Here is a 13328-nt window from a genome sequence, read left to right on the forward strand (position 1 = left end):
GCATTCTGTAAAAGTGGAGAAATACTCGCCTATGCAGGGAATGTGGGATGTGGTGATGACAAAACTTCTAAAAAACTGCAGCATTGTTGTGATAAAGAATAGCAGGGCCCAGTATTTGGAGGAAAAAAAGTGAGGCCTGCAGTGGCTGTTTGCTGCAGCTTTGGTTTGATTCGCCGGGGACTGAGTAGGGGAAGTTCAGCTAGCTGAGGTTGTGTGATCCTACGTGGATGCTCCTGGTTTGGCAGGTTTACCTGGTGATGCAACAGATGGTCCTGCACACAGACAACGTGACAATGCACTTGTCAGAAATATAAAGCCAAGTTACTTTGAAGAAGGAAGAAAATGAGTGAAAGATGCATTGAGTTTTTATGGAGACTGATGTTTTTTCCATTAATTATAGACTGATAATGCAAGCACTGCCTTTGGAACATTTTACATATGTGGCATTGAAGGTAAAAATGGCCTGTTAAAAGTTTTACCAGAGCCGTAGTTAAAGGGGAACTAACAGCCAAAAGCAGCATCTGGTTGGTGGAGGCTTTTCCTTCAGCATCAGATGTGGTTTCTTGAGGTGCTGGATCTCATCTGTTTGAGGGGAGAAAAAGGTGCCCTAAAGGCTCAGTCCGCGGAGTTAAGAGAGGAGCTTGTTCATACATGGTTTGCAAGTGTGTGTGTGTGTGTGTGTGTGTGTGTGCTCGCTTGTGTTCTTTATGTGTCCGTTGCATTCCACTCCACCCGTTCCAAGTTCTTCTTCGTGGATGACATATCATTACCGCAATTACAGGGCAAGAGGACTGCAGCCCCGTACACATGCACACGCAGACACACACACATACACGCGTGCACTGCACAAACGTATGCAAAGTGAACACATACAGGCAAAGTAAATGACTCTAAATTTGGTTTCACTTTGCCTGTCGCTCTCTTTCTGCATCTCTCCCCCTCTCTTTCTCTCTCTCTGCCTGCATATGTACAGAAAGCTGCTGGCCAACGTGGGAACCCGAAGAGGTTCCATCTTTTATAAATCCCCCCTCTGTCTTTCCCAAGTGTGTGTGTGTGTGTATTCATGCTCCCCTCAGAGCACACACACACACAAGTACAGCATTCCTCTTTGCCTTCCTCTCCACCCTTTTTTCTCCCTTTCCTTCCCCCTCCTCCTCCCTCCTTTTTCTGCATCTCCCCCACCTCCACGCCATCTCTCTATCTCTCTTTTGGTGAAAAGGTACTCACTCAATGTGTGTGTGTTCGAAAAGAGTGTGAGTGTGAGAGAGGGAGAGAGGGAGCAGGTCTCTCCTAGACTGAATACCTTTTGTAAAAGGAGCTGGGGTTGAATGGGAGTGGTGTTGGTGGCAGTTTCCCACCATATTTAGAGGCCACCCGCCCCCCCCCCCACCCCCTCCACCCCTTTCTCCAAACACGCACACACGCATCAGTGTGTGTGTGTGTGTATTAAATGCCAGCACAGATTAAAGTTGTCAGCTGATAAGATGGGTTTAAAAGGACTTGGATCAATCCCAGTCGTGTTTGGCGTAGATTGTGTGTGTGTGTGTACGTGCACTGGAGTGAATAGACAGTCATTCAGTTCTTAGCACTGACACCTGAGAGCATTCCTCACTGCTTCACACACCCAGTATGAGGAAAGGGATACCTACACCTATCCCTCTCTTTCTCTCTCACCACATTCACATGTACATTACAAATCAGTTACAACAAGGACAAAGTGGTAGAGTGTTATCTGTGCTCTGCTCGTATCGGAAAACACATGCATGATGATGAGTAATCACGACTGAATGAATTGATCTCGGGTTCTTTTTCTAAAGTCGTCTTGTCACTGAAATCCACGCTGAGAGTGTAGTTCTATATTAAAGGCTGTTAAACCGCAGGATTACAGAGAAAAAACATGACCTCGGTGCCATTTAAAGTTCAGTTTCACTTTCATTTCTCCTTCACGAACAGTTTCTTTTCTCTTGTTTGCTTCGTCACTGGTACAAGTAAAATTCACAGCTCTAATAGAAAGTAGAAGTCAGGCTGTGGCATCCACTGTTCAACCAAGGTCACAAAGCCAAACTCTAAAGATGTAGGTTTACATAATAGGACCCACAAAGACACTATGCATCTATCATTAAACCATTACTGAGAATATAAATGTGTAAATATTCTCTTTTTGTTATAACATTTGGATTAAATTCCCATTTATTCTCTATTTTCTTCCCCCTCCCCCACTTTTTTTGTGAGGGGATCTCCAAAAAGTAGATGAACTAAAAAAGTTAAGCACAATAAATTTTGGGGGGATAACCAAAAAGATTTTATTTGAATTCATGCAAAAAAAGGGAGGAACTTGTGGTGGATGTGCAACACTTACCTCATCATCGTCTAACACGACACAAGTCACAACACTGATATTACCGGTCGCCAGCGTAGCGTTTATATCCGTGTATCTGCTTCGCGCTATGTAACAGCAGGTTATATAAGCTTGTGCATGCGCAGCCAGGAAACTTCAGCACTCTGAAACTCTGCCCTAGTATTTTGCAGCCCAATTAAAAGTAGAATGTTGGTTGCTTTTTGTGGAAGAACACAAGAAGGAACCAAAATCAGAACCAGCTTTGGGTTCCCTCAGTTCATGAAAGAGTTCTCAAGTTCCTGGAAAAGTTGGTCTGCTGGATAAAAGAGGGCTCAGATTTAGTCTTTCCCTCTGCCAGTGGATATCAGTATCACAGTGTGTGTGTGTGTGTGTGATGCTGTCGGTGCTGGAGTGTCGTGCAGGGCAGGAAACAGTGGTTTTTGGTCTGAACCACAGCTGACCTAAAGGCTACAGGTTTTTGGCCTCATGCTGACCATTTACAGTAAAGCTTCTTGTGTTTGTTTTTACTTTTGAACTGTAATTCCCTGACTTAACATGTTTCTCTGTTCTGTATATCAGTCAATTTGATAAGTCATCGTGCTGCTGCAACAACATTTTAATCTGTTTTTAATGCTAAATGCTTAAACAAAACTAGACTAAGACATTTATAACAAGCTGTTATAATTCATTTGTAATTAAATCCTTTTTTTTTTCTTTCCATACCGCTCCACCAGCACAGACAAGATCATGACACATTACTGTATTTGACATTGGTAGAAAAAAAGCACTATCTTGTCAGTCTGTGACTCAGGTAGACACATCGCTCAGATGAGAAATAGCTTTTTCCCCCGACTCTTCTTTCAGATTAGGTTTGTATGGCCCTCAAAGTTCAGCGCAGCTTTCAGTCTGAGTTTCAAGACTTTTATAGATTTCCATCATCTCCGCTGGCCGTCCACTGATAATGGCGCTTGAGGGGGACGGCAGGATTACATCTGAAATCAATGCTTATCTCTTTTTGTGACACATTCACTTCTAAGAAAGGCTTGTCATGTGTGACCCGGCGTGCATCATCCTAGACAAAGAAAGAAACGCACACGAAGCAACTTTTTTTTCAGAATTTGAACTTTGCTTTGTAAGCAGCTCATGCTAAAATGCTGAAATACTATATTGATAGGTGCTTGAGTCAGATGACTGCTGATGAATTGTGTTAAAGGTTGAAGTTAAGTCAACAAACAATAGCTTTCATATCTGAATGTGCAGAAGGTCAAAAGGCGTTACAATAATGTTAGGAAAGGGTCTCTTTGCCCTAAAGGGAAACTGCAGGGGGAGGCTTCAAGGCTGCTTTATTCTTGTCAATGGTTCACTTCTACTGTGCAGCAGACAAAGCTTTCTGAGATTGAATGTTCTTCCACATGTTTGAGCTCAAATTTAGCTTTTAATTCCTATTTATAAACTTTAGCTCTACGTAGTAAAAAAGAAAAAAGAAAAGTTTCCTACCACTGCCATTAACCGCAAAGGAAAAATACAAACTAGGAGAGTCAGACATGCTGAGGTATTGATTCAGCATTACACTGCATGACAAATGCCAGGACATGACTAACTTTGATCTCTCCCAGCTGCAGGGATTAAAAAAACAGCAGTTAACTTGTGCAACAAAGTGGAAGATATAAATCGGTTGCCCTAATAGGTAACGTTGGCCTTATACCACCCAGGGGCTTCTTTCACGCTTTTATTTTTCTTTACGTAATCAACCAAGAAAGAGGAAGAAGTGGACATGTAATCAGTTTTTACACAGATTTTTGTTTTTATGAATAATTCATTCACTGGCAGAAGAAAGGGGGGAAGCACAAGCTGGTAATAGCACATAAGACCATTTGAATTTTATATGAGTATTGTTTAGTTTTATTTTTGGCCCCAAAAAAAAAAAAAAAAAAAAAAATTCAAGACGAGCTTCCAAGAGCAAATTTATTCCGAGTAAAAGTGCCAGTCTCAGGAGGTTTAGCCCATTTGGAGTTTGCACAAATATGTTTGTCTGCATGTGTGTGTGTGTTTAGTATTTCAATGGCTGTGTGTGAATGATGGTTTGGAAAGAGAAAGGTGTGAAGCAGTCGACTGGAAGTAAGTCAGACAGTCTGTTAGGTGGTTGTGAATATCCATTATGCTTCATCAGGATGGACAAACTGGAGTCTTTGGGCGTGTGTGTGTGTGTGTGTGTGTGAATGATGAATAACTGTGTGAGTAATGACTGTGGTGTTATTAGGTCAGTGCTGCCTCTGAATGTCGAGGGCTTCTGTGTGTGTGTGTGTGTGTGTGTGTGTGGGTGTGTGTGAGAGAGAGAAAGTTGTATAGGTATAGTGTTTTAATCTATGCATCCTTTATGATAGAGAGGCAGTTGCCATGCTTACACAGGGCTTTCTGTCTGATGACCACAACGCACGCATATGCATACGCATACAGACACACACTCATGTTTTACACACACATACACACACAGACGCTCTCTCACACACACACATTCATACACCCGGACAAGTGGGTGATTGTTTTCTGGATCCATCTTGGAATTTTTCAATTTAACATTTTATCCCTGCTGGGAATCGACACCTTATTCCTCCCACATTCCACTGGGGAACGGAAACCACGGAGTGTGTGTGTGTGTATATGTGTGTGTGTGTGTGTCTGTGTGTGTGTGTGCGTGGTCATGTCTGAAGCTGTCAACAGCAGCATCCATCTGGTAATGATTTCACTGGAAAACAAAGGTCATTATTCATTCATTGATACGTTGCTCTCCCAGATATGTGCATTACATCCTGTAGGAAACTTGGGCAACACGCACACAACACAACACCACAACAGCTGTGCAACAGAAAGTATAGTATTTACATTTTCCCTTTACATTGTGTAGGCCAACACTCCTCAAAAGACACATGGACACAAAATCAGCAAAGTAGATTGTGGACCAATGGATAATGTTTTTCTTCTTCTTTTTCAAGTTTCTTCTGCGCTTCTATGCAATTTCACACATCGCTTACTCCAAATTGCAGTGGATGGTTAAGTGTTTAAATTTAGAGGATGCCAATGCCAAGAAATTATATAAGAGGAGACTAGCAAGCTGAACACAACACATTTGTCTTTATCTACAAGTTGGTGAAGAAATAGTTTAGCATTTGGGGAAATGTGGCTGCTGTATTCACATGACAAGATCGATAAAGTCTCATCTCAGTCAGAGGAGCGTTAGCTTAGCTTAGCATCAGCAGGGAAATGGTCAGCGAGTACTGTAAGAGGCTAGTACTGCTAAGTTTCTGGCTCTAGCTTGACATTTAACATACTGATACAAGAGAGTTTTTCAATCTTTTCATCTCAACCTCAACAAGAAACTGAAAAGGTGTATTTCCCAAAATGTCAAACTATTCCTCCTCCTCCTTTTTAAAAAAAAAACAAAAAAAAAACATGATATCTGCCTCTGACTTTCTTGACTTTCTTTGTGACGGTAGAAAGTAGTGGCAGTGAAAAATGTTGACACTAAGGTCTGTGGATTATCCGGAGTAGTGTAACACTGATTCTGGAAAGATGTTGATGTCAGTTTTTTCTTTTTTTTAATAAAAATGTAATTTTTCACTGCTGTGAACACCACAAACAAAATTCCATTTACCTTAATCCCTGTGTTTTGGGGTGACGGTAGACATCTCAGTGTCAGATATCTCTGAACCTGGGCAAGCAAAACCAAAATTATCTGCATGGCTGGATATCACTTGGGGTAGGTGACAATTTAAATTTCTTCAAGGAAGGAGGGATTACTTTAAGAACACAGGGTTATTGGAGGAGACGTCTCGCAGCGTCCTCTTGTTCATTCGCTCTCTATTTATCATATAAGCCGAGCCTTCATTTACTTATCCCCACTCTCTTCCTCCCTCCTTTCTTCTCTGTCTCGCCCTTCTCTTTTTCCTGGCAGAGCTAAGAGTGGTGTTACCATCTGTCTGTGATGTGTCCTGGACGCAACTGTGTGTGCGTACGTATGCCTGCGTGTGTGTATGTGTGTGTGAGAGAGTGTTCAAGGCAGGATGGCCAGGCTGAGCTGGGAATGGGGCTCAAATGGAGAGGCAGAAAGTTTTTAGACAAAGCAGAAAAATCAAAAAAATGACAAGAGGAGACAGGAGGAGTCGGGAAGGAATAGAAAAGATGCAGAGAATGCGTGCTCGCGCGTGCATGTGTGTTTATGTTGAAACAATATGAGCCACAGCTGTGTGATCTACTAACCCCTTCAAAGACCTTGACAGTGCTAGAAGACGACCAGCTGAAAGACAAGACACGCAATGACGCACAGCTGTTTTCAGAGGAACGCTTTGTGTGTGTCTGTGCATATTATGTGTGTATGTATGTCAGACATGGATCAGACGGACTTATTTCACTCACTTATAAAAAGGAAACCCCTGGTGTGTGCTGTATGTTCTTATATAAGTGTGGACTGATAGTAGCTTTTCGCCATCAGTGACTCAGCAGCAGTGATTTCGTACCCCTGGCAATGAGTCTGTGTGTTTGTGTTTGTTTGTGTGCATATGTATATGTGTGTTTGTGTCTTACCGAGCTTTGCTCTTTGGCTGAGGTTTGTCTGAGTGGATTCCCCCAGGAGACAGCACATGTATTGCTGTTAAGTTGACTGTATGGGAGCTTAAGCGGTTGACTTGTGTGTTTATCTCTGTGGTTTTTTTTGCTATAAGCACACACACTTCGACTGTCCGAGGATATAGGAGCTTGGTTAAAAAAAAAACCTTGATGGGGACCATGCGACGCACACGTCTGACACGTGTTGAATTTGTTTTTCTGTTTCCTTTCATTCTTGCTGTATAGCCAATAAGGTGAAACCATGTTCTTTCCTGCTTGTTGTTTTTATTGTTGTTATCTCTTTCTTTTTTTTTTATAGTCATCCCTTTCGGTTTTACTGCTATTATTGCGCAAGCATAGAAACCATCTCCCGATTTAGCTGTCACTCAGTTTCTCTTCAACAAAGAGCGCCAATACAGTTGACCAAAGAATAGCGAGCCCTTAAAAGACTTCCCTCTCTTACCGTGTGTTTACATGTTTATATGGAATAGTAATCTGCCGTGCGCTCTACATTCAAAGCTAATGACAGGTGCAGTTATCCCTATTCAAACTGAGACTTTATTCATCCAAATTTCTCTTTCTTTATATCTTTCATTCTTTCTTATCCTCTAAACAGGATATTGATGATAATCCAACCTGTATTTTACAGGACCATTGTAGAAGATGAAGAGCTTTGAATTAGTCTCTCACTCTCTGTGTTCCTCTGCCTCTTTAATCTTTTTTTTCTTTTATAAAGACATGATATGACTTGAAATGAAAGCTGTTATGCCTGTGCAAAGCCAGCGAGTTAGAAGAAAAGACAACATATTAGGAAAGCACTCATGTTAATGTGAAGCACAGGAATAAGTTAAGTCTTTTGTTACCTTTTGTTACCTGGGCCAATTCTTTATATAGTTTAATCTCTCTTATTGTTCTGCTTTTATGCGTCCCCTGAAGACTCCTTCTCTGGCTCATCACAGTGTATGTAGGGCTATCTCTTATATCATGTTACACCTCTTTTATTAGATATATGTCAAGGTTTTAGTTCTTATCCCAATTGGAAAGGGAAAACCTCAGGAACACAGTAAACCCAATGAAAACAGAACAAATTTAATAAAAACTTCTCAACAATGCAATGAGGGTTTCATGCTTGCTTGAAGTAGAAAATTGCTTTGCTGCTGATGAAACTGCACAATAAACACATGATGGAAACACATCAGTAGACGGCTATAATGCAAACTAGGCCTAAGCTGATTGTTCGATATTCTTTGCTTTCTTGCCAAAAAGTTGAGCTAGCTGGATGGTAAATAGTTACCATACTTATTTAATGTGTTAGTCCAGTTTAATATGAGGCTATAGCTTGTTAGCATAGTTCAGCTTAGCATTCACTGTGGAAGCAGGGGGAGATATAATAACCTTGTTGTTGTTAAGGTTTAGTTTCAGACAGAGCTAAGCTAGCACTCTCCCCTGCTCCCTGCTTTTAAATCAAGCTAAAAAGCTGCTGGCTAAGGCTTCATATTCACAATATAGACATTAAACAAATAAATTATGCCTTGAAGGAAAAGTTAAAGTAAATTGTGAAATTAAAGATCTTTCCTTTAAATATCAAGAGCAAGTCAATCTTCCCTTTTTACCCATATGTATTTGAATTTTCACTACAACAGTAGCTACAGGGAAATACACCTACACAGTCTGATTTCTACTTCTCGTGTTATTTCCTCTCATGATAAATGTGTGACCTTCACCTGATGAAACAATGGAAAATGTGACAGACTTCATTTGTGTGTGTGTATTGTTTGTGCAACAAAGAAAATACTGAAGTCCCCTGTTTTCTTATTCTCTCTGTACTTTCCCAGGTAGGGCAGTTCAGTGAATTTCTCCATGAATGTACGTCACAATGATGATGACAGACCAGATTCCACTGGACTTGGCTCCGCCCCCCCTCCTGAACGGGGAGGTCCCTCTCATGCCTCACATGGTTAACGGGGATGCAGCGCAGCAGGTAAATACTCACTCACTCACTCACTCACTCACTTTGCCTTTCAGCTATCCTTGCAGAATGACATTGCAAACGCATCCGCCGTCTTCTTTCAACGCTCCTTGTGCCAGAAACGCACGAGGATACGCATCAACCAGTCATGCAGGCACTTCTCTTTGTTGACGTTTCGTCACAAGCCTCCTGCGTGGCTGCCACAGGTAATGAACAGCTGCCAGGCGGTTACAGTAAAGCATTTGTCATGTGACGCACACGCATATATAAACACAGATGTATACAGTCGGGCACTTAAACTTGTCTCATTCAGGCCTAGAGACACAATTTTTTAAAAAGCAGCAGCATATAACTGGATGACTGCTTCCATTGACGGATCTCAGGCCTTAACTCAGATTGCTTTGGAAAAGGATTCAACTGCCCCTCTGTGTCTGAGTGATCTTATCAGAAGCTGCAGAGCCAACTGGATCACCTTCAAAGTACAGAACCCCCCCTCCACCCCCGAGCTGAGCTGAGCTCTTCTGCACGGGCAAAAAGGAAGCCATCAGCGTAATTAAAAGCATGCCGGTTAATTGACCTGGGTCTAATCCTGTTGTCGCAAATACATTTTAACACTGTGTGCTTTTGCTTGATGAGAAATGATGATGATGATGGTGATGATGATGATGATGTTTATGTATCATGCCCGGCCTGTTCCCTCACAGCCCAGAGGAAGCATGGTGGGAGTGTTTTGGCTGCGACACATAACAGTTAGGGAGGGTTTTGGCTGTAACACACAGCAGTTAGGGAGCTCTTTTTTTGTAACACCCTGCAGTTTTAACTTGGTTCCCAGTGTGGAATCAGGAATTTAGACCGATGATTATATAGATTTGTCTCTGCAATATGTGTGTGTCCGTGTTTTTGTGTATTTGTTTTTGCCTTACACTGTGTGAGTCTCTTTCTTCTCCAACCCCTTGTGTGTGTGTGGGCACGCGTCTGTGTTGAGTCTGAATCCATAGTTATGTGTTTGTGTTTGTCTGCCTGCTTGTCTATCAGTTTTCCTGTCTTGTCTATCTGTGTCTACCTGCCTACACTTGTTCATGTGTGTGTGTGTGTGTGTGTGTGTGTGTGTGTGTGTGTGTGTGTTTGATCTGCTGGTGTCTGTGTTCTTCAGGTTATTGTGCGGATGCAACAGCAGCATATCTCTCCATAGTTTGTGTTTTAAAGAGAAATGTGATATGCATTATGTAGGAGCCACATCTAAGCTACCTATGAATATATCATCAATGGAACCTGTCACTCTGGTTTTCTTTCATTTTTCTTTCTCTGAAAAAGTCAAACTTCCTCCACGGACCTCGTCTGCGACATAAAGAAACAATACACAATGCACAATGCAGCCAGCCAATGAGAAGTTGCGTATTCTGTTCCATTTAGACTATGGACTCCTGTATTGGCCACATGATGGAAGTGCAACAGTGCAGCCAATGGGAAGCCTCATATTCAGTTTCATTTAGAAACATTTTATTGGCTGCATTGTTTCCACTTCATTATGTTATACAGCTCACATGTGCTTTGTTGTTGCCAATGTTGCAAGCTGAGGGAGGTTGTCTGCCTGAAACATCTGTGTGTGATATATTTCATTTAATTGAGCAGCGATTCCTCTGAGGAGTTCTTTCTTTTTTTTGTTTTTTTGTTTCTTCGCTTCTGAGAATTTTCACATAATAGAGTTGATTTATTATTAACTGTTATTCCTTTACCCATGAAATCCACCCAGATTCCTCATCTAATGTTATTTTGCGTACTTTTTATTGCCTTCGATGTTTAACACATAGCAACTGGGCTTACAATCCTATTGTGTGGCGAACGCATGCCAAACTTTTGACTGAATTTGTTTACATAAGTCTGGATTATTTTTTTAATTCTAATTTACATTGTTTAAAATGTCAGTGCAATTAGTCGAGTTCTTACCTTTGGCGCTCTATAAATATAATGACTCTCCTCCCAGAGGGTTCTCTGCGTTTTTGTTTACACGCTGTCATTAAATGCCAGAGGACACAATTAGATTGAATTAACACTGTGAACAGCAATGGCTCTGAACTGCTGCCTGACAATGCTAAACAAATAGAATAAGAGTTCCTCACTTAGAAAAAATGTGTTTAGCAGAAGATGCTCTAATAATTTTACGAAGGTGTGCACGTCCAAATCTATGGAAAATAGGATGACTGAAGGAGTTTTGTTTTTATTCCAACTTAATTTTACACATTTTATATCAGTGTCAGTGATCAGTCAAAACACATAACAAACATGCTACACATATGTTGGCTCATGCAAGTTTAAACTGAATATACACAACGCATTTATGCAGTCAATCTACACACACCCACCCAGCCACATGGTCTGATACGGGGGGTTTTCTTAGTCCTTAGGAAACATGGGTCGCCCTGTACTATGCTGGGGTTCCCATAGCAACAGCAGCCGCTGCAGCAGACAGAGTAGGAAGTGTGTGAGTGTGTGTGTATATATGTGTGTGTGTGTGTCTGAGGGAGAGGAGCAGGTTAGCGCTGAGATGGGAGAGCATGCAGACACTACAGGACGCAGAACGCAGGATATGAGGGTTTTATGACGGCACACCTGTAGAGCGTAGACAGGGCTGCTCGTGTGTGTGCATGCATGCGTGCGTGAACACATGTGTGCGTGTGCGTGTGCAATGGAGGGTCACCTGTTTCATGTCTACAGCCACGTGTACACTCTCAACAATCTGTATGCGGAGAATATGACGGTAAGGTGCATGCATGCATAGTATACTCCCCTCAGGATCAAAACAGTGTCTTCTGATTTGGCTTCATTTGGACGTGCTCACTTGTCTCTCTGTGTGTGTGTTTGTGTTTAATTGTCTCTGTCTGTGTTCTGCCAGTTAGTGTGGTTAAAACAGAAAGGTTTTTGTCCAGTCAGGGTGTGTATGAGAGAGAGATGGCAGCAGTGTCTCACCATTATCTTATTTAACACCTCATTCATATGTGGGAACTCTGTGCGTCCGCCCTACTCCATGATCTGATGGTTACTGTGTGTTATGTCATCTCTGCAAACCTACTGGACGCCCAGCAGAGTGTGTGTCCTGTTGTGATTGTTGAAGCTGGATGTGTTGATGGAATTTTTGGAGTTTTTCTCTGTATGCTATTGTATTTTTTTTATTTATTCCATCTATGTTAAATGTATAGTCTATATGTAAAATGTCTGGTCTGATGTTGATGATGTTTGGTTATGTATGTTAAATGTATAACTTGATGCCACACAGTACTACTATGTGCCACTATGCTGTGCCGAAAGCAAATTCTGCCGACTTGTTGTGCAGTCCTTAATAAATGAAATGAAATGAAATTTATTCATCTGATCTAGTCTTTCTAATTATGTAATCTGTGTATATGTGTGTGTTTGTTTGTGTGTGTTTGTGTGTTACAGGTGATCCTGGTGCAGGTGAACCCGGGGGAGACGTTCACCATCCGGGCAGAGGACGGCTCACTGCAATGCATCCAGGGTCAGTCCCCGCTTATATTATTATTATTGTATTATCATATTAGCATGCGGCCTGGTGACTGCACTGATACGTGTCATTGTGAGAACGTGTACTTCTAACATCACTTTGATATTAGCTGCACGTACCTGACATTAGGGGTTACTGTCTTTGAAAGCTTTTTTTTCTTTTTCTTTCAAGCAGCCAAATGGTTTAATTTTTTTTATTATGAAAATATCACTCACAGCCCTCACAGGGAATATTGAGCTACTTTTGTATTGTCTGAAGACACAGGCGTCTCTCTGAAGTGCATTTTTTTTTTAAAAAGATTGACGAAGAACAATGGTGCATTAACATACCATTGTAGAGATTGGAGAAATTATGCTTTTAAATCCTTTTTAATGACATCCATCATCATTATCGACGGTCTTCGGGGTTCAGTTTTCCAACAACACAGCCTGGGAATGCGAAGTTCAGCAGCTGGCGTTTAAAGTCTAGGCTATAGGATGTCTTTGCTTCCTGCCAGAAATTTTCTCAGCTGCAATTCCACATTGTTAATGTAACATTATAAAATCAGAAATTATGATTTGCTGTGATATCCGAAGCAAATTAGAAGTCTAAAATCCCCCAGAAACTCAGCAGTATCGTGGTTCACACCGATGCAAAGTCTCCACAACAATGCTTTATTGTAGTCTTGTAGGGACACGGTCAATAATGCCACAGTAAGGGTGAGGAAAAGGAAGTGAGAGGGGGGGAAAATGCTCGCATCCACGCGTGTTATCTCTGAAATTAAGAAACGCTAGTTGAAAGCATAGTTTGACAGATTGGTACAGAATGGACGGTCATGGTCTCACTCTCCGGCTGCATCTGATACCAGCACATAAAAAGGCTGGAAATGTAAGCCACTTAGAGGCTCTTAAAGACAGAAT

General features: G+C 41.5%; 1 protein-coding gene across 3 annotated transcripts in view; it reads left to right on the plus strand.

The window, feature by feature from the left end:
• The window catches only part of fndc3ba (fibronectin type III domain containing 3Ba), a 102061-nt gene that overhangs the window by 15787 nt on the left and 72946 nt on the right, over positions 1-13328 (plus strand). For all 3 annotated transcript variants that reach the window (XM_083998165.1, XM_083998166.1, XM_083998167.1), the window contains exons 2-3: positions 8776-8921; positions 12348-12423. In XM_083998165.1, coding sequence (XP_083854291.1) covers positions 8805-8921; positions 12348-12423 — 193 coding nt within the window. In that variant the 5' untranslated portion in view covers positions 8776-8804. The remainder of the gene's footprint in view (positions 1-8775; positions 8922-12347; positions 12424-13328) is intronic.

The sequence above is a fragment of the Trachurus trachurus genome, assembly GCF_905171665.1.
Source record: "Trachurus trachurus genome assembly, chromosome: 22".
NCBI classification, from domain to species: domain Eukaryota; kingdom Metazoa; phylum Chordata; class Actinopteri; order Carangiformes; family Carangidae; genus Trachurus; species Trachurus trachurus.